Below are 24,086 nucleotides of genomic sequence, written 5' to 3' on the forward strand. Positions count from 1 at the left end.
TGGTGAAAGGTCTGACATTGTGAATCACATTAAGACGAAGAAACAGCGCATGAGTGATCAAACGAAAAGAGCAAATAAATGCGTGAGTGACTACTATGTAAACTTAAAATCAGTAACAGAAATGGATAGGCAGTTGGCAGCACAAGAAGTTAGGTTTCCATACCACAGTGCAATGCATAACCATAGCTTTAAGTCAATGGACTGTACTACAGCAGTTGTTAAAAAACTTTTCAGTCCTAAATTCACATGTGGACACACAAAATGTAATGCAATCATTTCAAATGTTATTGAACCGTATGCAGCTCAGCAGGCTTTAAATGAACTGGAAAGCGCTCGATTCATTTCTGTAATGATTGATACATGGAATCATCTGGATTTGAAGTTGGTTCCTCTCCTTATCAGGTATTTTCACCCTGAAAGTGGCACCACGGTCAAAGTGCTCGAATTGGTTAACTTAGCTGGAGAAACTTCAGATTTACTTCAGAATTATGTGCTGGAGGTTTTAAAGAAATATGATCTTGAGGGAAAGGTGATTGCAGTTTCTTCAGACAACACTAACCCCAATTTTGGTGGTAAGCAGAGGAAAGTAAAAAACAATTTGTTCTATAAACTGCAACAGAACACAGTGAATAATATAGTAGGTGTTGGCTGTCCAGCACATGTGGTGCACAATTCCTTACAAACTGGCTCAGAGTGCCTACCCATCGACTGCCAATTAATTGTAAACAAAATCTACCAGCATTTCCACATATATACAGTAAAGGTTGAATCTCTGACGTCATTCTGTAAGTTTACTGAAACTGAATACAAAACTGTACTTGAGCACAGCAAGACAAGGTGGCTATCTCTGCTACCAGCATTGGAAAGAATTGTAAAGATATTTCCTGCTTTGAAATCATATATCATTTCCCTTGGTAAGTGTCCTGTTGTCCTTAAACAATTCTTTGATAACTCTGTGTCTATTGTTCTTCTACATTTTCTTGTTACCCAGCTAAATCCTTTCTCCACAACAATTAAATGTATCGAGAAACAAGAAATCACAATAATGGAAGTTTATCAATAAACAAACAAATTATTGGGCAAATTACAATGTAGAAAATCTGAAAGATTTCTCACCTCCTTTGTACATGAGAATCTAAGAAAGCTGGAAGAAGAGGGTGAAATTACTGTAGAACAATTCCATATTTACGCTGACATCTTCTATGACTCTTGCATTGAGTATATTAAAGAATGGTGTTTACCATTTGTCACACCTTTTAAAGAATTTCACTAGGTTAATACTGAAAAGAAGCAGGTACAGTGGGAGGATATTCAGGACTGTTGTGTTTTTGTTAAACGTATTGTACCAAATTTTCCTGTTGACGAACACGAACTGTTCGATGAATTTTCATGTGCACAGAACTTCACAAAAAATGAAGGAGACAAAGAAAGTGTTAATGAAACGTGGTGTAAAATATTTGCTTATTTCAAAAGTAAAAACATTAACATGAAAAACATGATTCATTTGATGGAGTTTTGTCTGGCAATTCCTGGGTCAAATGCTGCTGTGGAACATGTATTTTCGTTAGTGAACTCTTTGTGGTCAGATGAAAAAAAAAAAACAGAATGAAAGTTGAAACAGTGAGAGCCTTGCTCATTGTCAAGACACGCTTTAATGGTGTATCATGTACTGACTTTTATGATACAATTTCAAACGAAAATGCACTTCTTTATAAAGTACATAAAAGTGAAAAGTACAGTGATAGTGTGGCAGAATAATTGTAAAAAGTGATTTGGGAGCACCTGAGTGCATGTGTATTAAATTTAGTCAATGCAATATTTATGTCACGTTTTTTTTTTTTCTTCATTGTCCCAGGTTTTTCTCTACTTTACTTTAAATGTCCCCTTTTTCAATGAAAATGAAATGGACACCCTAGTCTACTGTGACAAATACACTGTCTCCATTAACCATTAGCCTATCCTTTTGGTATACACTTCAATTTTTTGCAAAATCTCACTGCTGTCAATTTCAGGTTTTAAGAAGCTTCCTGTAACTTGTATTTTGTGAGCTCCAATGCCTTCAAACACTGATACTTTGTTGTCACACTGGTACTTTGTTGTCAATGCTTCTGCAATTAATAGCTAAGATTTTAAAAGTATTCTTATCTGTAGGGGGCATTTCTCTTGATCTTATACTGACACTTTGTAATGTAGCAGAATGGAATAGTACGTGCTGAAAAGGTCAATGCCAAGCATTTTGGTGGCTGCAATAATATTTATGTGATATTATATACTCACAAACCTTTCAATTGCATTGTCCTGCATGTGCCACATTTATGAACACTGATAATGTGTGCTGAAATTTTGTGCAAATTTAACTAACCTCTGAGATTATTATTTTTGAGAAGAGGATACAGAAAAGCAGTAGTAGCAATAATACCGGAACTCAATGTAAAGAGACTGAAATCATGTTAGTATCAAAAGTCATGGTGCAATTACAAAGCAATTAAGGAATGTAGTCAATCACTTGTTAGCAATACATATTTCATGCAATTTTTATGTAAAACCAGATTTCTTTCAACATAATAATTACTTAAAACTTGTTATCACTATCTGCCAAACTTAAGTCTGTAATCAGTCTCATGAAAGCACTGAGATTTCAATTGTAAGTTTAATTATTACTATATAAAGAATGCTTTTGTAACTGCTGAATGTTTGACAACACCAGTGGCGATAGCTGCACTGCATGTCTTGAACCAGTTTTGTAACCAGTACACCTGTGTCAGTTTTATCTGTGATGTGATGAAATAAACATATTTTACAAGTACTTCTGTGCATTTTTGACTACATTATTTGTTGCTGAACAGAATGCAAAGTGCCTGTCAATGCATAACAACTGCGCCCAGATGATATTTTAAAATGCATTATAACTGAGTTACACACTCAACACCTATTTGACGATCAGCAAGTTAAGAATTTGAAACGTAAAAGAATTTGAAATCTAACCATGACAGCTGCTTACATTTTAACTTCTGGGTCCCCTGTAGTTATCAATTTCTGGACTGGAAGCACAATCGCCTAATCTAAAATGCCATTTCTCCGAAAATTACTTGTTCCAGTGTCTGCCACAATTTGCAGATAGTTACAGCCCATTCCATCGATGGCTGCCAGAACAGCCTCTTCAACATGTTTAATGAGGCCCCCAGGCGCACATAATGAGTGCAGCTGGTGTTCCTTCCCAACACTTGCTCTCACTTCCCTGAGGGGTGCCATTTCCTACCAAGTTTTAAATTTCAAATACCGAACAGAGACCACTGCAACTATGTTCACTAAGTAACATACCATATTTACTCAAATCTAAGCTGCACTTTTTTTCAGTTTTTGTAATACAAAAAAAAAAACCGCCTGCGGCTTAGAATTGAGTGCAAAGTAAGCGGAAGTTCTGAAAAATGTTGGTAAGTGCCATCACAACTAACTTCTGCCGTCGAACATATGTTCTATAGGCATGCTTTGCAGGCACAAAGATAAATATTGGCGCCAAACCTCTGCATAAGTAAATAATTTTTTTTAAAAAAAGGTATTAGACAAGCTATTTTCTCCGCCCCGAGTTCCGACCACTGCATTTTCATATATTATCCAACGAAGTAAATAGGAATTCCGAATTGTTCATCTTCGAATGTAGCAGCTTTTCAAAATTCGTAGCAACAAAAATAAATTTCTTTACATAAAAATATCAACAATGCACAAGGCTTTAGGATTGTTGCACGAGTTGATAGGCTGGGGCTCATTAAGATTTCACGTAGCGGCACCTATTGCTTCGTGGAATTTTGTGAAGTGCTTGTTGGTGTTAGTGAACCATGATGAAACGCTTTCATTATAGTTCCAAATTCAAGAGGGGCATTATTTCTTTTGCGGATCAACGTTCTAATCGTGCTGCTGGTCTGCGATACGGGATTGATGTGACCAACTTCAGGCGATCGCGACTGCAGAGAGACAAATTATTTGAATGTTCAAGTAGGAGGAAAGCATTTAGTGCGCCAAAGTGTGGCCGATATCATGCACTAGAAGTGATTTTAAAACGAATTTGTTAAGGAACAATGTCAGAAATTCCTGCCTGTGAACGCTGAAATTTTAAAAATTAAGGCACATGAAATTGCGAGACAGCAAAAAATCGAAAATTTTAAGGCTAGTCGCAGCTGGTGGTGTTGGTTAGTGTTTAACATCCCGTCGGCAACGAGGTCATTAGAGACGGAGCGCAAGCTCGGGTTAGGGAAGGATTGGGAAGGAAATCGGCCGTGCCCTTTCAAAGGAGCCATCCTGGCATTTGCCTGAAACGATTTAGGGAAATCACGGAAAACCTAAATCAGGATGGCCGGAGATGGGATTGAACCGTCGTCCTCCCGAATGTGAGTCCAGTGTGCTAACCACTGCGCTAGTCGCAGCTGAATTGATCTGTTTATGAAGCGCTGGGGTTTTTCACTTCAGAGGCGAACAGAAGCACAGAAGCTGCCGAAAAATTATGAAGAAAAACTTGTGGAATTTCAGCGCTTCATAATTAGACGGCACACAGAAAAGCAATACCTTCTTGATCAGATTGAAAATGATGACCAACTCCCATATATTTTGACATGCCGTCAAATTATACGGTTGATGCCATAAGAAAGAAAAACATAAGTTTTCTTACATCAGGGGGTGAAAAACAGCAGATGTCCATCATGCTTGGTTGCACAGCAGATGGATATAAATTACCCCAATTCATAGTTTTCTAGCGAAAGACTTTACCGAAATCAGAAGTGTTTCCAAAAACTGTAATTGTACGAGCAAACGAAACTGGGTGGTTTTCGGAGGGCATGGTGCCGGAATGGATTAGGCGTGTGTGGAATCGTCGTCCTGGCGCAATACTTGGTTTGTGCAGTCTGCTGGTATTGGATGCGTACGAAGGCCATACACCAGCTGCAGTAAAACGAAAATTAAAGGAAAGCAAAACGGACTTGGCGGTAATTCCAGGCGGGATGACGTCAATTGTGCAACCACTTGACGTCTGTTGAATAAACCATTTAAGGACAAGCTTAAACGCATGTACACAGACTGGCTTTCGAAAAGCGACAGACAACTGACACCAACAGGGCATGTAAAACGCACAAGTTTGTCACAAGTATGCCAATGGATTTATGATGCATGGAAGTGTGTTCCAAATTAGACTGTGCAACAAGCATTTAAAAAATGTTCGATATCCAATGCACTACAGGTACGGACGACGATGCTCTGTATGAAGAAATACGCAACAAAGAATAGAGTGATACTGATTCAGAATCATGACTGATGTTTTAAAATTTTCGTATAAGATGTTTTACAAACCTAATAAAATTTTGTTTTAAATTTCAGCGTTTAATTTCTAAGTTATTTTCATTCTTATTTTATAAGTGTTGTTACTCTGCATTGCACAGGATAGAAAAGTGTGGAGAGCTGCAGCAAACCAGTCTACGGTCTGAAGACAACAACACACTCTTCATTTGAAGTCATCACTAAAAATCTACTACGGAAATCCAACTGGCAAGACTGTTTGGGATGTGTGTCAATATGGCCAACTCTTACGTTCTGAATTTTTTCCTAACCTGTGACATGAGATGGTTGCTAATAGGAACTTTTACGAATCGTGAATCACTTGCAGTATTCTCTTCACCATAAGAATAATACGAATGTAAACATTATGCCATGTATTCTTTCGTGTTTGCTGCTATCTCATTTAAACCCTGTCTGCCTAATAAACTACGAAACTAGAGTGAGAAAACAGCAAACGCCGAAGAATATATATATCACGTCATGTTTATATATTTGTATTATTCTTATACTGAATAGTGATACAGTCAGAAATGAAGCACGGCAACAGACTAGATTTTTACATCTAAGATGACTAATTTCTGTGCAGAATATCTGCAAAGATTTTCAAACAGAGAAAAATTTTCGCTAAGGCCGGTCCACATGCAACGATCTGTCTGCGCAGTTTACGTGCAAAAGATCGCTGCAAATGTGTTGTTTTCACACGACAAACTCAAATCTACTACTCGCCTGCCATTTGTCGGTGTAGAAAACAAATATCAGTGGCAAGCGACTACACTCGCCGAAAACGTCAGAAGTTTAATTAATTTATTTTGAAATTTAGGAATTGAAGAAATTCTGTTGTGGTCTGTGTTCGCAACTTGTGTTGCAAAAAACAGTCACACAAAACGCAGGAAACAGAGAGAGCGGTCAAAATGGTATACATAGTGGCTGCTAAAGCGAAAGCATTTTTTGCACGTACATTTACTGCGAGAGTTGCAGGGCCACCCTAACGACTGGCGTAATTATTTACAGATGGATGTCGAAACTTATAATTGTCTCTTAACGCTCATAACCTCTCATATTATACAAAATAATACCTGAATGAGAAGAGTAATTTCTCTCCATGAACGGCTGACGGTGACATTAACCCATTACTGGCCATTGTCCCTTTTTTGGGACGCGTATATTTTACTTATTTCTATGTAAGCAATGGAGCTTTTAGCCTTTATTGTTGCACCTGTAGGTTCAACTAACTGCTATAATGCCTGTAAATGTAAAATAAATAACTTTTTTCTAAGTACTTCACGTCAGGAAAATTATAAACTTGCTGATTTTTTGTTCTCGCGCTTGGCAGCACTGTATGTCTGCTGGTAGTTCCTGGACGACAATGAGCTGTGATTTAGTTGTTGGGGCGTGTTTGTTATGAACATATGAATGTCTGTGTAAGATTAAGTATACATCAGATTTTTTCAAGTAAGTGCAATATCGATATATTTTATGCGTCCCAATAATGGGACAATGGCATGTTACACTATCATTTATTGTTGATGTGCCCTATTCTCGTATACACATATTATACAGAGAAGAATTGCATTTTACGTTCTTTATATCTGTTTTTTTTTTCATATTCTATTCGAATTTTACAATTTCAACAGGATAAAAACATGCTGTGTGGACTTACACTTGAAGAAATTCTAGAAGAACTAGAGAACCATCAAGAGAGTGACGATGAAGATGCTGACGTAGAATTGGCGATTATTCCACCCGATGCAGGTGTAATAACAGATGAAGAAGACATTGACGAAAATGTACTGAACAATGAATCTGTTGTACAAGATGTAGCCGGTACTTTAAAGCTCATAACCAGCCGAGATGAAGCTAATGCTACAGTTGTATCTCCAGAAGCCAAAAGAAGGAAAGCATTAGGACATGGAGCAGAAAGTGGTACGTTATCTACAAAAAAATATAAATGTAAGTGGTATAAATGTCAACCAACGTACACAAACACTAGTGAATCAGGGAAGAGCAATGAACATTATGTTGCGAAATGTTTAGCAAATAAGACAGTGTGCCAGGTGTTTGAGGATTTCTTTTTTTTTTTCTGAGAAACTAATAGATATTATTATTGAACAAAGCGAAATCTATGCTTGCCAATTTAACAAAATAAATTTTCTGCTAACCAAAGAAGAACTAAAATCATTTATTGGCATACTACTTCTGAGTGGTTATCATAAGCTTCCCCATGAGAATATGTACTGGGAACAGGCTCCTGATGTCGGTGTTCCTTTAGTCTTCAACTCCATGTCAAGAAATAGGTTTTGGGAAATAAAGAGATTCATTCATCTCAATGACAACTCCAAAATAGACAGAAACGACAAGAGGTACAAAATGAGGTTGTACTTTGAAATTCTGAAAAAGGAATTTGGCATATTTCATTCAGAACTCTCAATTGATGAAATGATGGTATGTTATTATGGCAAACATTCAGCTAAAATGTTCCTGAGGGAAAAGCCTATCAAATTTGGTGTCTCACAAGTTCCAATGGCTTTCTTTATAATTTTTCGCCATACTGTGGCAAGACTGACAACCTTGCCTTTAGGTGCAAGGGTAATAAATGAACTAACCAGCATGATTCCAGAATCAGAGTATCCGAATGATAAGCTTTTTTTTGACAACTTTTTCACCAGTGTCGACACACTGATCACACTCAGAAAGAGTAAAATGAAAGTTACAGGAACAATAAGAGAGATCCGAACTAATGCATGTCCTTTGAATGACTCAAAAAGAATGGCGAAAGAAAAGGAACGAGGATTCTATGACTACATGTTTGACAAAGAGAATGAAGTTCTGGTTGCTAAATGGAGTGACAACACACCGGTATGTGCAGCGACAAATTACAAATTACAATACTATTACTCCTCTGAGTTCTACTAAAAGATACTCATGGGCAAATAAAAGGAAATATCCGTTACAATGCCACATCTCATTGAAGAATACAGTGTTCATATGGGTGGCGTAGATCTACTGGACAAACAGATATCACTTTATAGGACGAGGATAAGGTCAAAGAAATGGTGGTTGCTACTATTCACACAGATGATAGATATCTGCGTAGTAAACACATGGCGTGCATACCAAATTGCTAACTCTAATGAGAAGCTCCCACTTTTGGATGTCCGATGGAGAATAGTGATGTTTTACGTATCAAAGAAAACAGGATCAGTACCAAAAACCAGAGGACCACAAGGAAGCAAATTGATGTGGGGACGGGTGAGCACAGATGTACGACTAGATCCAGGAAATCATTTCATTGTGCCAAGTAAAACACAGAAGAGATGTGCTTACTGCAAGAAAAAAACAACAAAAATTTGTGATAGGTGCAATGTTAGTGTACACGACAAGTGTTTTGCTTCAGTTCATACTGAATAGACATTCAATAATATTAAAACATTCTTTATTGTTTGTGTTGTTTCTTACAATATTATGCATGGAGAATAAGCTTGTGAATTTGGATAGCGCATTTGGCCAATGTCCCAAAAATGGGACAGTCTGTAGTTTTTGTTCTAATAAACTGAAAATTTCCAAAACAACTTTTTCTTTTTATTCAATTAATCGCTCAATGTAATGTATTTATGTATAAAAATTTGCAAAATATGATCCGACAGAGTTCTGGCCAGTAATGGGTTAAGATTCCTGGCAACAGGAAGGAGCTATAAGGACTTTAAATTTTCAGCTGCAATTTCTAAACAAGCATTGAGCGAAATTATACTCGACACAAGTGAAGCTACTTACGCTGTCCTGAAGGATAAGTTCATGAAGGCAAGTAAAGTACATTAATTCTGTCAAGTTACAAATAATATTTTTGCTCATGAAGAATCACAATATTTTTGCTGTTTTAGACGTGTTTGAATTACAAAATACCACAAACTTGGCTGGTATATTTCATCCACTCCAACACCAGATCTTTGAACTTTTGATAATTATTTACAGTAAACAGTCCACAACGATTTTTATTATTACGGTTTCTCAGTTCGCTGGTGCGTCAACTTCTCGTAATTTTTCAATTAATGCATTGTAAGCAGCTGTCTTTTTGTTCCTGTCACTGAACTCTTTACTTTTAATCTTCCACAAACATGGGTCATTTCTATAAAGTTCAATGGATTCACTGATAAACTGTCTAGAACACTGACGAGCGTCAGCCATTTTAATGCTCTGTGCGCACAAAGACAAACACTAGACTGAACAGGCAGCTGCTTCGCACCAGATTTACTCCAACTTGTCTGCACAGATGTGGTTTGAACCCACAGATTTGAGATGATTCGCTCAAGCCTCCAACTCAAACTTCCAGGTTTGCACACACCTCATGTTGGTGCAAATCTCCTGTCCACACGCAACGATCTGTCTGCGCAGAAGTGATGTGCACAGACATTTGCGCAGACAGAGCGTTGCATGCGGACGGGCCTTAAACTCTCGTTCAGAACATCTATCATAAGCAGTCTATTATTTGGTTCTTGTTGATCATTATCAAAGAAAGCAGCAGTGTAAGTAACAACAAATAGCAGTCTATTGCCATTGTTCATTGTTTCGCTAATGGGGCAATCAATCCCCCCCCCCCCCCTCTCTCTCTCTCTCTCTCTCTCTCTCTCTCTCTCTCTCTCTCTCTCTCTCTCTCTCTCCCCCCAAGTGGCGGTAGTGCCCACAACAGCAAACCATGCCCCTAGCGGTGTAAACACTCATTATCTGAATGCGATAAACAATGCATGACACAATGCATTTTCAGCTTAGAGTGACGTCAACACCTTTATCAAAGAGAACGGCACTTATCGGATCAAAGCAAAATAAGCAAGCGATTCAAACCAGAGGAAGCACGTGGAAAAGGAAGGGTATCCGCATAAACACAGACGGAGCGCCTGATGCATAGCAATGGCTACCTGGTAAATCATAACTGCTAGGCTTACAACTCGAACCAAACTACTGTAGCTGTGTCTTCATCCATTCAACCTAAATTTTGTCTCACGTTACAATGGACCAACTTTGTTTCTCTCCCCTTGAATCTCGAGTCTCAAATTTCAGGTGCGGCTTAGATTTGGGAAACACGTTTTTCCTTGATTTCGAGTCTCATTTTTCAGGTGCGGCTTAGATTCGAGTAAATACGGTACTCATCCTTCAAGGATGTCATAAAAAGTAAGATCATTTTATTCATCTAAGAACCTGACATTGGAGGCTATGATTTCAATCTCAGTAAAATGTTAAATACAATTATTCATTGTCTAAGGCACAGTTGAAATTGTTACCCTAAACACAGAATAAGTGCCTGCAGTGAGCAGACTGAGGAACTAAGAAACCAACTACTGCTTTCTTATTGAATGCTGGGCAAGTAAGGTGGCAGTAAGTCAGTAGTAGCACTGGGAATCAATGGGAATGGAAATGAAATGCACAAATGCCTGTGTTGTTCCCAATACAACAGTAGTCTGTATCACCTGCATACTTGGGTCACTGCTGAAGTATTGTGTGAGACATTTGCACTGTCCAGCCACATGATTAGAAACTTAATGTTTACTCATTTGTTTTCCATTATATGTCGCACAGCTGTTGTTGTCTCTCTCCCCTCCCTCCCACGTGACTTCTACGCACGTATCTCCTGAGATTAATTTTGCTTTGTTTCCTACTTGTAGAGAGATTGACTGTGAGTTGTATTGTAGACATGTGGATTAAAACAGAATTGAAATTTTGTAGTTGACCTCTAGCACTGGTAAAGAGTGTGTGTGTGTGTGTGTGTGTGTGTGTGTGTGTGTGTGTGTGTGTGTGTGTGTGTGTGTGTGGGCACATGCATATGGGCATGCGTGCATGCAAGTGAAAGAAATACAGTGCTTGCTATTAGGACAAAATCTCTTACCAATTATTTCCCGAGCCAGGATAATTTGTCAGTAAGCAGGCTTTATCAAATATGTTGCGCAATGGCCCATTTCTGTAATTAGCTACAACACTGTCTTCCATGTCAATGCATAAAGCCTGGAAATAAATATTTTTCATCAAAACAGCACTTGAAATTTGGCTGTAATACACTTTGTTTCCAGCTTACCGAAATATGTTAGCTGGAAAATGGTCACTAACACAGATGCCATGTGCAAATACTTGGAACTTACCCTTGCTTTTACCTTTCCTCTCTCCAAGTCAGCCACAGTTTTGTACGTGGATTCTGTTGAAGATTTGGGTACGGAGAAGAAACTGTGGAGTGCTTTTGATAGTTCCATTTGCTTAGATTTCTGTAGCTTCTGTGTGGAAATTTTCTGATTCTTCCAATGGATACCATGTTCCTGAAGAACAAGTGGCCAGAATTCATTTCCTATCTGATTACCACATTGGCCAACTGAAAAAAGATATAAGGGACCATGCAACACATTGATTATAAATTGTATTTACATTTGCAATGTTGACAAAATAGCATTTATGTTATTTCTAAATGTTTCTTTAAATATGAGGGTGACTGACCGTTCATACTTCAGTTACAATCTTGTTTGTCTTAGCTGTATCACTTTATGCACAGTTCCTCAACCTATGACATATTTATGTACATTTGCCAACTTTTAAGCACTGGGTAAATTTACAGTAAACAGACATTTTCTGTTCACTCCAAAGGAGGGGAAAACTTAGCCATCCAGTTTCTGATATGTGATGGTGCTAGTGGAACCAGATTCCACTGAAAACTATGTGTACAACATAGGGGCAGTGTTTCATCTTGGTGGTGAATAGTTCATCAATGGGTTCAAATTTTGTCATAAAAGCACTAAAAATGGAGGAAATAGGTACATCTAGTCTCAAGCACTATTCTTACCAACTAAAGACTATAACACATATTTACATGTGCTACCTGAAGATGAAGTGAGGAAGTGGATTGGTTGATTGGTTGGGTGGAGAAGGGACCAAACTACGCGGTCGTCAGTGAAAGTGACTAATGACAGGGACGTGAAGGAAAAAGCACAGGAGATAAGAGAAACGCTCAAGACATAACAGACCCCATAAGGAAAGGAGTGGAAAAGCAGAGGGCCGGGGTGAACCACCAAGCCCAGTTGAAGCCAATCCAGTCGGGGCGAAGGAGGCAGCAAGAGGGCCTGCCATCCCCTCCACTCACCGATAAGGTGGAAGGTCCCTACATTAAATAAAGCGATAAAAACCCCCATCACGAATAAAACGTAAAATGAGATCTGCCGCTGAGGTCGTGTCAGTCAACACCAGGGGTAGCGAGTCTGGAAAGCCAAAAGTCCGTCGCAGGGCGACTAAGTTTGGGCAGTCCAATGAGATGTGAGCTACAGTCAACATCGATCCAAAACAACAGAGAGGGGGGGGGGGGGGGGGGGTCCTCACGACAGAGGAGATAACCATGAGTCAGCCAAGTATGGCCGATGCGGAGGCGGCGTAGGACAACAGAGGCCTTACGAGAGGCCCGTAAGGAGGACCACCATGCAGTTGTAGAATCCTTAATCACCCTGAGGTTGTTCAGCAAAGGAAGAGTGTGCCATTCTGCATCCCAAAGGCCCAAAACCTGATGACGTAATGCCGAGTGAAGGTCTATTTGTGGAATGCCAATAACAAGAGACAGCCTGGTAGTAGCTAACTGAGCCAGTCGGTCGGCAAGTTCATTGCCAGGGATCCCAACATGACCCAGGATCCAAATGAAAACCACCAAGCATCCACGTTGAGCAAGGAGAGAAAGGGAGTCCTGGATAGTGATGACCAAGGGTGGCGAGGGAAGCACTGGCCGATAGCGTGCAAGCTGCTCAATGACTCACTACAGATATTGAAGGATAGTCCTGAGCATGAGCGGATATGGTCCAAGCGCGCAAGATGGCTACCAATTCTGCAATAAAAACACTACAGCCATCTGGCAAGAAACAAAGTTCCGTGCATCGCGCAGAGGTGTAAGCAAAACAAGTGCGGCTAGCAACCACGGAGCCATCCGTATAGATCACTTCTCAACCCTGAAAGGAATGGAGGAGACAGTAGAACTGGTGGTGAAGAGCCGTCGGAGGGACAGAATCCTTTGAAGCGATTGAAAGATCAAGACAGAGCTGTGGCTGAGAGACGCACCATGGAGGGGTACATGCGTGAGCAGCGAAAAGTGGCGGTGAAGGGAATTTCTGGAGCTCAGAAAAGAGCGACTGAATGCGGACAGCCATGTTAAGCCCACATCGTGGTCGCCGCTGCAGCAGGTTGATCTCCGTGTCTGGATAAAGACCATACTTGGCGTGCTTTGGGGTGCAGCAAATGCGGAGCGCATAAGATATCAGCTGTTGTTGGCGCAAAACTCGCAGTGGTGGAATACCCGCCTCTGCGAGAAGGCTGGTCACAGGGCTAGTCCAGAAGGCACCAGCTGCAAGTCGGACCCCGCAGTGATGGATGGGGTCTAGTATCTGCAACGTCAAAGGCGACGCAGAACCACAGTCTAAACGAGATTGGACCAGCACTTGATACAATTGCAGGAGAACAGAGCGGTCTGCACCCCAGGTGGTATTGCACAGACACCTAAGAACACTGAGATGGGACCAGCACGTCCTCTTCAGCTGGTGAAGATGAGAGAGCCATGTCAACCGGGCATCAAAGACCAAACCCAAGAAGCGATGGGTGTCCACCACCTCAAGGGGCTGGCCATCAAGGAACAGGTCCAGATGGGGATGGACTGTACGGCGACGGCAGAAATGCATGACACACAACTTGGCCGCCGAAAACTGAAAGCAATGGGAGAGAGCCCATGAGAGCGCCCGGCAGATTGCCCCCTGTAGACGGCGTTCTGCAGTGCCCATTACGGAGGAAACAACATAGATACAAAAATCGTCAGCATACAAAGAGGGGGACACTGTCGGCCCAACAGCTGTCACCAGACCATTAATGGCTATGAGAAAGAGAGGGACGCTCAGCACGGAACCCTGTGGAACCCCATTTCCTTGCTGATGGGGAGTGCTGTAGGAGGAGCCAACTTGGATCCGGAAAGAGTGACAAGAAAGCAAGTTACACATAAAAATGGGCAGAGTGCCACATAGGCCCCATTCATGAAGGGTGGTGAGGATGTTGTGGCACCAGGTGGTGTCATAGGCCTTATGCGGATCAAAGAAGACCACAAGGAGGTGTTGCCGATGGGCAAAAGCTGACCAGATAGCAGACTCCAGGTGGACCAAGTTATCCAACATAGAGCGGCCACAGCGAAAACCACTTTGAGTCAATGACAAAAGGTCGCGGGATTCAAGGATCCAAAACAGCCGCCGACTCACCAAGCATTCAAGGGGCTTGCGGAGGGTGTTGGTAAGGTTAATTGGATGGTAGCTATCCAACTGAAGAGGTGGCTTCCCTGGCTTCAACACCGGAACAATGCTTTCCTGTCACTGGGTAGGAAAGAATCCCTCACTCCACAGACGGTTGAAGAGGGTCAGTATACGATGGAGGCCAGCCACTGGTAAGTGTTGGAGCATTTGGTTATGTATCTGATCCGGTTCAGGGGCCATGTCGGGACAAAAGGCGAGGGTACTGGCGAATTCCCACTCGCTGAATGGGACATTATAGGGCTCCGAGCAGCGAGAAACAAAAGATAAAGTCAGTCGTTCTGAGCACTTTTTCAGGAGAAGGAACATGGGTGGATGCTGAGCCAATGCTGAAGCTTGAGCAAAGTGTTGAGAGAAATTTTCTGCTACAAAGTCCGGATTGGTAAGGACAACACAACGCACAGAAATTCCTGCAACCCCAGTGGGAGGAGGGTGGCCAAAAATTTGCCTGAGTTTCGCCCAGACTTCTGAAGAGGGGTTGTATGGTCCTATGGCAGCTACATATCGTTCCCAGCAAATCCATTCTGAAATCTGATTAGGTAGCTGTCCCAGGCATAGAGTCATTTAAAGGCCAGAAGAAGAGCAGTAGAAGGGTGCCGCATGAAGTGTTGAAGAGCACGGCAGCAGTCTGTTATGGCTGCAGCAATTTCCGGAGTCCACCAATGGACTATCTTCCAATGGGGGGAACCTGAGGAAGAAGGGATTGCTGAAACAGCTGCTGAAAGGATGGTGGCAGTCAAAAAATCTGTGTAGATTCATCAACATTGTCGTGTAGCAGTACAGGGGGGATGGGAGCAGAGGAGAAGGCACCCCAATCACCCTTAGATATATGGCCCACTTGGGAGGGTGACGGAGCGAGAGACGCTGAAGGAAGGTCAAAACAATCAGGTAATGGTCGCTGTCACATAAGTCATGGTGGACACCCCACTGAATGGAGAGAAGAAGGCCGGGACTGCAGATGGAGAGGTCAATGGTAGAGAAAGTGCCGTGCGCCACACTAAAGTGTGTGGGAGTGCCTGTGTTTAGTAAACAGAGGTCAAGCCCTGCCAGAATAGCTTCAACTGTCCTGCCCAGGGCAGTAGTTGTATGACTACCCAAAGAGGGTTGCGGGGATTAAAGTCCCCTAGTGGCAGGAAGGGAGTTGTTGAAGAAGTGTGGTTAGAGCAAGGGATGTGGGCGAGCCTGTCAGGTGGGAGGTAGAGATTACAGATTGTGATTGGAGTGGCTAGATGGACCCCAACAGCAATGGCTTCCAGAGTGGTACGGAGGGGAACCCATTTACTAACAATGTCCTTGCGGGCCAAGCTGCAAACACCACCAGAATACCGCAAGGTGCCAATTTGGTTCCGACAGAAAGTGTGGAACCCACGAAGGGCAGGTGAGTAAGAATTTACAAAATGGGTCTCCTGTGGCGCAATACAAGCAGCAGAGTAGAAGGAAAGAAGGGGCTGCATCTCTGGAAGGTAACGCAAATATCCATTACAATTTCACTGGAGGATTCTCAAACCAGAGTCCAAATGAGAAGCAAATGGATCTGAGTTGGTCACGCCGCCGAGTCGCCATCTGTTACCAATAAGGATATGGTAATATCCATATAGGTGGGGTCAGACTATGTTGATTCAATGGCTGGAGGAGGGGAATGCTGCACCTCACAGGGTACCAGAGGGGCCTTGCCCTTGTTCTTGCGTTTCTGCTTCTTCTCTTGGGAAGAAAGAGAAGGGCAGGCTTCAGCAAGGGCGGGCACGCAATTACACCAGGCAATCTTGGCAGCCACTGGCAGCGGATCACGCTGCCAATGTGGAGCAGCATATCGCCTTTCAGGGGGATGCCAGGAAGAGGAGTCCCGGGAGGGAACTCCAGTACTGGGGGCCGCCAAAGAAGGGGAGCACTTCTCTGGCGGGGGAGCAGCACCCAAAGGGGTAGGTATGGGTACTGATGGGGAGGGGGAGCAGCACCGGGAGGAGTGAGTATGGGTACTGATGGGGAGGGGGAGGGAGAGTGGGTGAGTGAGGAGGAGGCAGAAGGCATGGGGCGAATGGGGTGGGGCTAGGAAGAGGAGGGGGTAGGAGGGGGAGTGGATGTAACTGAAGCAAAAGTAGAAGTCATAGACATGGGATGGAGCCGGTCATACTTTCGATGAGCCTCAGTGTAAGTGAGCCGATCTAAGGTTTTGTACTCTTGAATCCTTTCTATCACAAACACCGGGCATGCAGGTGAACATTGAGAATGCTGTCCACGACAATTTATACACACTGGCGGAGGAGCACAGGCACTCCCCCATGGAGGGGACACTCACAGTCACTGCAGAGGGATCAGTGGTGCAGTGGGAAAACATGTGTCCAAACTGTACGCATTTAAAGCATCTCATCAGTGGTGGAATAGAAGGTTCTACATCACACCGATAGACCATTACCTTGACCTTCTCTGGGAGGACATTCCCCTCAAGGGCCAGGATAAAGGCGCCCGTAGCAGTGCAATTGTTTGGAGGGCCTCGCTGCACACGGCGAATAAAACGAACTCCTCTTCGCTCGAGGTTATCACGGAGCTCCTCATCAGTTTGGAGAAAAAGATCGCAGTGGAAAATAATGCCCTGTACCATGTTCAAAGATTGGTAGGGCGTGACAGAGACTGGGACTTCACCGAGATGGTCACAAGCATGCAGGGCTTCAGATTGGGCAGTAGAAGATGTCTTTATGAGCAAAGCATCGGACTGCATTTTACTTATCAATTCAACTTTGCCATACTTATTTTCAATCGTCTCCATGAAAAACAAAGGCTTGTTGGTGGCAAAACTTGCACCATCCATCCTAGTACAAACCAGGTACCAAGGGAAAGGTTTCAACCCAAGCCGGCAAGCCTGACCCTCCTCCCAGTGAGTGGCCAGGGAGGGGAAGGCCGAAGGATCAGAAGAAGGAGTGTCACGTCTGCTATCACTCTTAGAGACGGCCACAGAATGACCAAGATGGTGAAGCTTTTGTCACTTCATGCGCAAGGTGTCCGCCCTAGTACCACCCACTCCGCTCAGGGGCTCGCCCCAAGGGTGCCAATCAGCCACAGCGAGAGCTGCCTGGCACAGCAGCCATTTCCAGGAGTTCTGGTGCCCCAAAGTGATGAGCATTGACTCCCGGGCATACACGAGGCATTAACAGCTCAGGTACTAGCAGTGTGATCCCTGTGGTTTCAGGGGGCTCAGCCAAGTGGGTACTTAACAGCCCCACCACACAGACTGGCTACCCTGCTGGTGACCCAGCAGGAGGGGGCCAGGGTGCAAAGAGAAAGGGGAGGGGAGGGGGAGAGGAACCTGCAACATGGATGCTAGGTAGGGATTTCATCCTCAAATGGCTCACACTGAACGGAGAATTTTGGAAATGGAGGTCAAACCCCAAAGGGACCAAAAACACTGAAAAGGAGATGGGAACAGTAAACTAAACAATAGCACAGACCAAAACAAAGCCAGGATGGTAGCCAGGTCGACATAAAGTAGTCCACTAAGAGGGAAAACGGGGCAGGGACAAAGGAGCAAGGATAGGGAGGGAGAGGAACAGGGATGGTAATGCAGCCTGGAAGGGAAAGAAGACTGCAATAGCTCGGGGCCCCATGTGTGCCACACACATACCCACAAAAGGACTATGGGGCCCCGGGGGGAGGGGGGGGGGGGGTGATATATATAACAAATATAATTCATAAGATTATCTTCAATTTCCACAGCTTAATAATGCGCAAAGAATGGGCCTGTCCACAAGTCAATTCGTCAGTCAGCTGGTATCACACTGCCTGGCCAAAAAACGAAGCATCAAGAAGGGGAGAAAGAAATGTAATGAAACTTCACAGGTTAAGAGGACATGTGATGTTACTGCAGTTATTACAAAACTGAGACAAATATTAGAACTCAGCAGTATGAACCCACTTATCAGTATGATGTCGCACACACTCATTCGGTTGGAAAGAGTGTCATAAAGCCATTGTATCCTCTCCTAAGGCAAGCTGGCCTACAACTGCTGTAACTGGCCCTTGATATTTAGGGTACTGGCACAGAAATGGAATTGACATCCGAGTTGGTCCCACACTTTCTATCAGGTACAGATCTGGGGCCATTACTGGCCACAGGAGCACTTCAACATCATGCAGACAGTTCAGAGAGACATGTCCCATGTGTGAACAACTGTTGTCCTGTTGAAAAATGGCTCCACGATACTGTTGCTTGAGAGGTAACACATGAGGATGTAGGAAGTTTGTGACACACTGTTGTGCCATCAGAGTTCCCTTAATCACTACTAATAGTCACAGCGGACACCTCCCTGCCCCCTCCCCACAATAATGCGCAAGGCGTAACACCACTGTACCTCTCTAAAATATTGTAAGAGTGAGTCGTCTCTCCAGCTTGTCTCCATACAACCCAACGATGGTTATCCAGAGTAGTGCAGAACAGCGATCAGTTGTTGAACACAATGTAACGCCATTCATCAGCAATCCATGCTTCCCAGTCACAGCATCATTCCATGCACAACGGTTCGTGTTTGTTGTTAACAGCAGCTAATGTATGCAATTTAATTACTTAGTCTGGCTGCTGCTCCAACCAATGGTGCAGGATGACCCAGAATGTTGCAGGGAGTCTATTACTTGTTCTCGGATGGCAGGCACAAATGTGAAGGATTACAAAGTGCTTGGTGCACAATACTGTGATCCTCTCATGGTGGCCAAATGGAACCTTAGCAACTAGTATGCCTGCCCTCACATTTCAATGCAGTCCAACGACAGGCCACTGCCACATCTGAATGCCCCACAAATCTGGATATTGCACAATTTGACCAGCTGGCCAAATTAAGACACACAATGAAGCCCATTAAAACTCTGTCAGATGCTGATAATGCTGTCTCATATGAGTATGCAGCATCTCCATAGCTTTCACGGCAATCGTTCAGCATCTGATGCTGTTCATACCCCTTAACAACATAAACGTCAGTAACGCTAATTGCTCTATGGCTGCCATTCTTACTGACATAGAGAACTATAAGTCTGTAATTTATGTACCTGCCAAAGGCGCTTACATGTACAAAGTTATGGCACAAAATAGCACTGCTAACACTATGAGAATTCTAACAGTACAGTGTTGCAGGGACCAACCGCCAGATGGTGGCTCCGCTGCAATAGTGACGCAAGAGCCATCTTCCACTCTGTTACCAATCAGCCTTGTGTGACCAAGGGCACATTTTAAAAGCATCATCTGCAGATAGCGCTGTTCATGACTACTTCTAGTTGTATCAACACTGTGATCTTCCTGCCCATCTTGCATAAATCAGCGAGAGCTACGTTATGATTTGAAACTTTACTAGAACTAGGTATGGCATACAAACATTTGCCAATTTTTCATGCAGAAATAATATCTCTCTCGCAACTGTACCAACATTTCAGCAGTGATACTGGCCATTAACTTGTGCCACATTCCTCATGCTAATAATTGTAAAGTTTGACACTGAGTTTACCACTTTTTTGGAACTGTATTTCCACGTTGATGACCCCTAGTAGCCACATTCTAAAGTAAATTGATTATTAGGGCACTATATATTCTATTTGTTTCAATATCCGACAGAAAATTAATAAGTTCTGCTCACAAAATTAGCCACTATTCTTCAGTAGGCACTTACTAAAATATTTTTGAGACTATTAAAAGGAGTAAATTGGTCTGCAATGAGAGGTGATTTGTTTGCCTTCTGTTTAAACTGGCACTATTACTGCATACACATTTGAATGTGTTAGGAAATGTGTCTCTAATCATCACCTAATTATAAAATTACCTTGAGAAAGGTCCTTTCAATTCAGCAGTGATTTAAACATGGCAGTTAGCAACCACTATCATAACCAAAAGAACTACTAATCTTTATAGTCAGTTAATGACTTACAAAAATCTGATTATACATTTATTAAACTACGCCTGTTTGTGATGTATCTAACTTTTGATTGTTTACTTATAGGGACAACATTTTCTATCACTATCTGAAATCACTAACAAACTAGAAGGTACCAGATAGTTTATATAATTGTAAGACAGAGATTTAGGAACCAGGTTTTAAATAGTAAGGCATTTCCAGGGGCAGGTGTGGACTCTGACCACAATCTATTGGTTATGAACTGTAGATTAAAAATGAAGAAACTGCAAAAAGGTGGGAATTTAAGGAAATGGGACCTGGATAAACTGACTAAACCAGAGGTTGTACAGAGTTTCGGGGAGAGCATAAGGGAACAATTGACAGGAATGGGGGAAAGAAATACAGTAGAAGAAGAATGGGTAGCTCTGAGGGATGAAATAGTGAAGGCAGCAGAGGATCAAGTAGGTAAAAAGAAGAGGGCTAGTAGAAATCCTTAGGTAACAGAAGAAATATTGAATTTAATTGATGAAAGGAGAAAATATAAAAACACAGTAAATGAAGCAGGCAAAAAGGAATACAAACGTCTCAAAAATGAGATCGACAGGAAGTGCAAAATGATTATGCAGGGATGGCTAGAGGACAAATGTAAGGATGTAGAGGCTTTTCTCACTAGGGGTAAGATAGATACTGCCTACAGGAAAATTAAAGAGACCTTTGGAGAAAAGCGAGCCACCTCTATGAATATCAAGAGCTCAGATGGAAACCCAGTTCTAAGCAAAGAAGGGAAAGCAGAAAGGTGGAAGGAGTATATAGAGGATCTATACAAGGGCAATGTACTCGAGAACAATATTATGGGAATGGAAGAGGATGTAGATGAAGATGAAATGGGAGATACGACACTGCGTGAAGAGTTTGACAGAGCACTGAAAGACCTGAGTCGAAACAAGGCCCCGGGAGTAGACAATATTCCATTAGAACTACTGCCGGCCTTGGGTGAGCCAGTCCTGACAAAACTCTACCATCTGGTGAGCAAGATGTATGAGACAGGCGAAATACCCTCACACTTCAAGAAGAATATAATAATTACAATCCCAAAGAAAGCAGGTGTTGACAGATGTGAAAATTACCAAACTATCAGTATAATAAGTCACAGCTGCAAAATACTATTGCGAATTCTTTACAGACGAATGGAAAAACTAGTAGAAGCCGACCTTGGGCAAGATCAGTTTGGATTCCGTAGAAATGTTGGAACACGTGAAGCAATACTGACTCTACGACTTATCTTAGAAAATAGATTAAGGAAAGACAAACCTACATTTCTAGCATTTGTAGACTTAGAGAAAGCTTTTGACAATGTTTACTGGAATACTCTCTTTCAAATTCTAAAGGTGGCAGGGGTAAAATACAGGGAGCGAAAGTCTGTTTACAATTTGTACAGAAACCAGATGGCAGTTATAAGAGTCGAGAGGCATGAAAGGGAAGCAGTGGTTGGGAACGGAGTGAGACAGGGTTGTAGCCTGTCCCCGATGTTATTCAATCTGTATATTGAGCAAGCAGTAAAGGAAACAAAAGAAAAATTCAGAGTAGGTACTAAAGTCCACGGAGAAGAAATAAAAACGTTGAGGTTCGCCGATGACACTGTAATTCTGTCAGAGACAGCAAAGGATTGGAAGAACTGTTGAACGGAATGGACAGTGTCTTGAAAGGAGGATATAAAATGAACACCAACAAAAGCAAAACGAGGATAATGGTATGTAGTCGAATTAAGTCGGGTGATGCTGTGGGAATTAGATTAGGAAATGGGACACTTAAAGTAGTAAAGGAGTTTTGCTATTTGGGGAGCAAAATAACTGATGTTGGTCGAAGTAGAGAGGATGTAAAATGTAGACTGGCAATGGCAAGGAAAGCGTTTCTGAAGAAGAGAAATTTGTTAACATCGAGTATAGATTTAAGTGTCAGGAAGTCATTTCCGAAAGTATTTGTATGGAGTGTAGCCTTGTATGGAAGTGAAACACGGACGATAAATAGTTTGGACAAGAAGAGAATAGAAGCTTTCGAAATGTGCTGCTACAGAAGAGTGCTGAAGATTAGATGGGTAGATCACATAATGAGGAGGTATGGAATAGAATTGGGGAGAAGAGGAGTTTGTGGCACAACTTGACAAGAAGAAGGGACCGGTTGGTAGGACATTTTCTAAGGCATCAAGGGATCACAAATTTAGCACTGGAGGGCAGTGTGGAGGGTAAAAATCGTAGAGGGAGACCAAGAGATGAATATACTAAGCAGATTCAGAAGGATGTAGGTTGCAGTAAGTACGGGGAGATGAAGAAGCTTGCACAGGATAGAGTAGCATGGAGAGCTGCATCAAACCAGTCTCAGGACTGACAACAACAACAACAACAACAAACAACAAACAACAACAAACAAATTCAACAATTATCAATGTGTCAGCACGTCTGGCATTATTGTCGAGTAACAAAATTTTATTTTCATCATAATGTTGATTTCTGGTTTAATACTGTACTGCTGGAGTGTTTTATTTTCCTAATATCTCTCTACCCATGATACAAAGCCTACATCACAGTTCCATCCTTTCCTTTTCAAGGGGCACAGTAAATCTTTCAAGAGATAGCAGGAAGCTTATCTGGGACAGCAGCTATTGTTGAGGAAAATGTGTTCATGCAGTTGGTGGGTGAGCATTATTCATTTCCACTTTCAGCCTCTCATTAATGGCAGCCTCATCTCTGTGTACCGAAAGAGACATTATTCCCAATGAGTTACAGAACTAGAAGTTGCACAGTGCACTAAACAATAAAAACAAAACAAGGAAATGTATTGTACATGAAGCCCTAACCACAGAATGCAGAGATAATAATGACAAATGAGTGGTGACTATTTTTCTAAATGTTCAGTTTTCTATGTAGAGTTTGCTTAGCAATACAGATATTTATGATTCCTTCGTTTCATAACAAATTGCAGTCAAATTTTCATTATATTGAGAATGTGCAGTTTTTAACACCACATCGCTGTATTGGAAATAACATAAGCTTTATTTCTGTTTACTATTGGTAAAATTTTTGCCTTTCTTGCAGCTAAAGGTACATGAAGTAAATTTCCTTTTCAGTTACGCTCCATGAAAGATGCATAAATAAGGGTTGGAAAGTTGCACATGTCATGCCAAGACACGAGAAAGTAAACAGAATTAAACCATTAAATTACAGTCCCTTATCACGGATGTCGACTTCCAGTAGGATTTGGAACATGTACTGTTGTAGTGATATAGTGATTGACAAATATGTTGGTTGGTTGGTTGATTTGGGGATGATGATGATAATGATGATGATGATTAGTGTTTTAGGGCGCACAACAATGAGGTTATCAGCACCCGCTGTTTGGTTGATTTGGGGATGATGATGATAATGATGATGATGATTAGTGTTTTAGGGCGCACAACAATGAGGTTATCAGCACCCGCTGTTTGGTTGATTTGGGGGAAGGGACCAAACAACGAGGTCATCGGTCCCATCGGATTAGGGAAGGCTGGGGAAGGAAGTCGGCAGTGCCCTTTCAAAGGAACCATCCCGGCATTTGCCTGAAGTGGTTT

General features: G+C 42.1%; 1 protein-coding gene across 4 annotated transcripts in view; it reads right to left on the reverse strand.

Moving 5' to 3' along the window:
• The window catches only part of LOC126481449 (tubulin epsilon chain-like), a 161,061-nt gene that overhangs the window by 120,170 nt on the left and 16,805 nt on the right, over positions 1 to 24,086 (reverse strand). For all 4 annotated transcript variants that reach the window (XM_050105220.1, XM_050105218.1, XM_050105216.1 and 1 more), the window contains exons 2-3: positions 11,448 to 11,671; positions 11,198 to 11,313 (exon numbers count right to left, since the gene is read on the reverse strand). In XM_050105220.1, the coding sequence (XP_049961177.1) occupies positions 11,198 to 11,313; positions 11,448 to 11,671 (340 nt within the window). The remainder of the gene's footprint in view (positions 1 to 11,197; positions 11,314 to 11,447; positions 11,672 to 24,086) is intronic.

Source organism: Schistocerca serialis, chromosome 5 (genome assembly GCF_023864345.2).
Source record: "Schistocerca serialis cubense isolate TAMUIC-IGC-003099 chromosome 5, iqSchSeri2.2, whole genome shotgun sequence".
Taxonomy (NCBI): Eukaryota; Metazoa; Arthropoda; class Insecta; order Orthoptera; family Acrididae; genus Schistocerca; species Schistocerca serialis.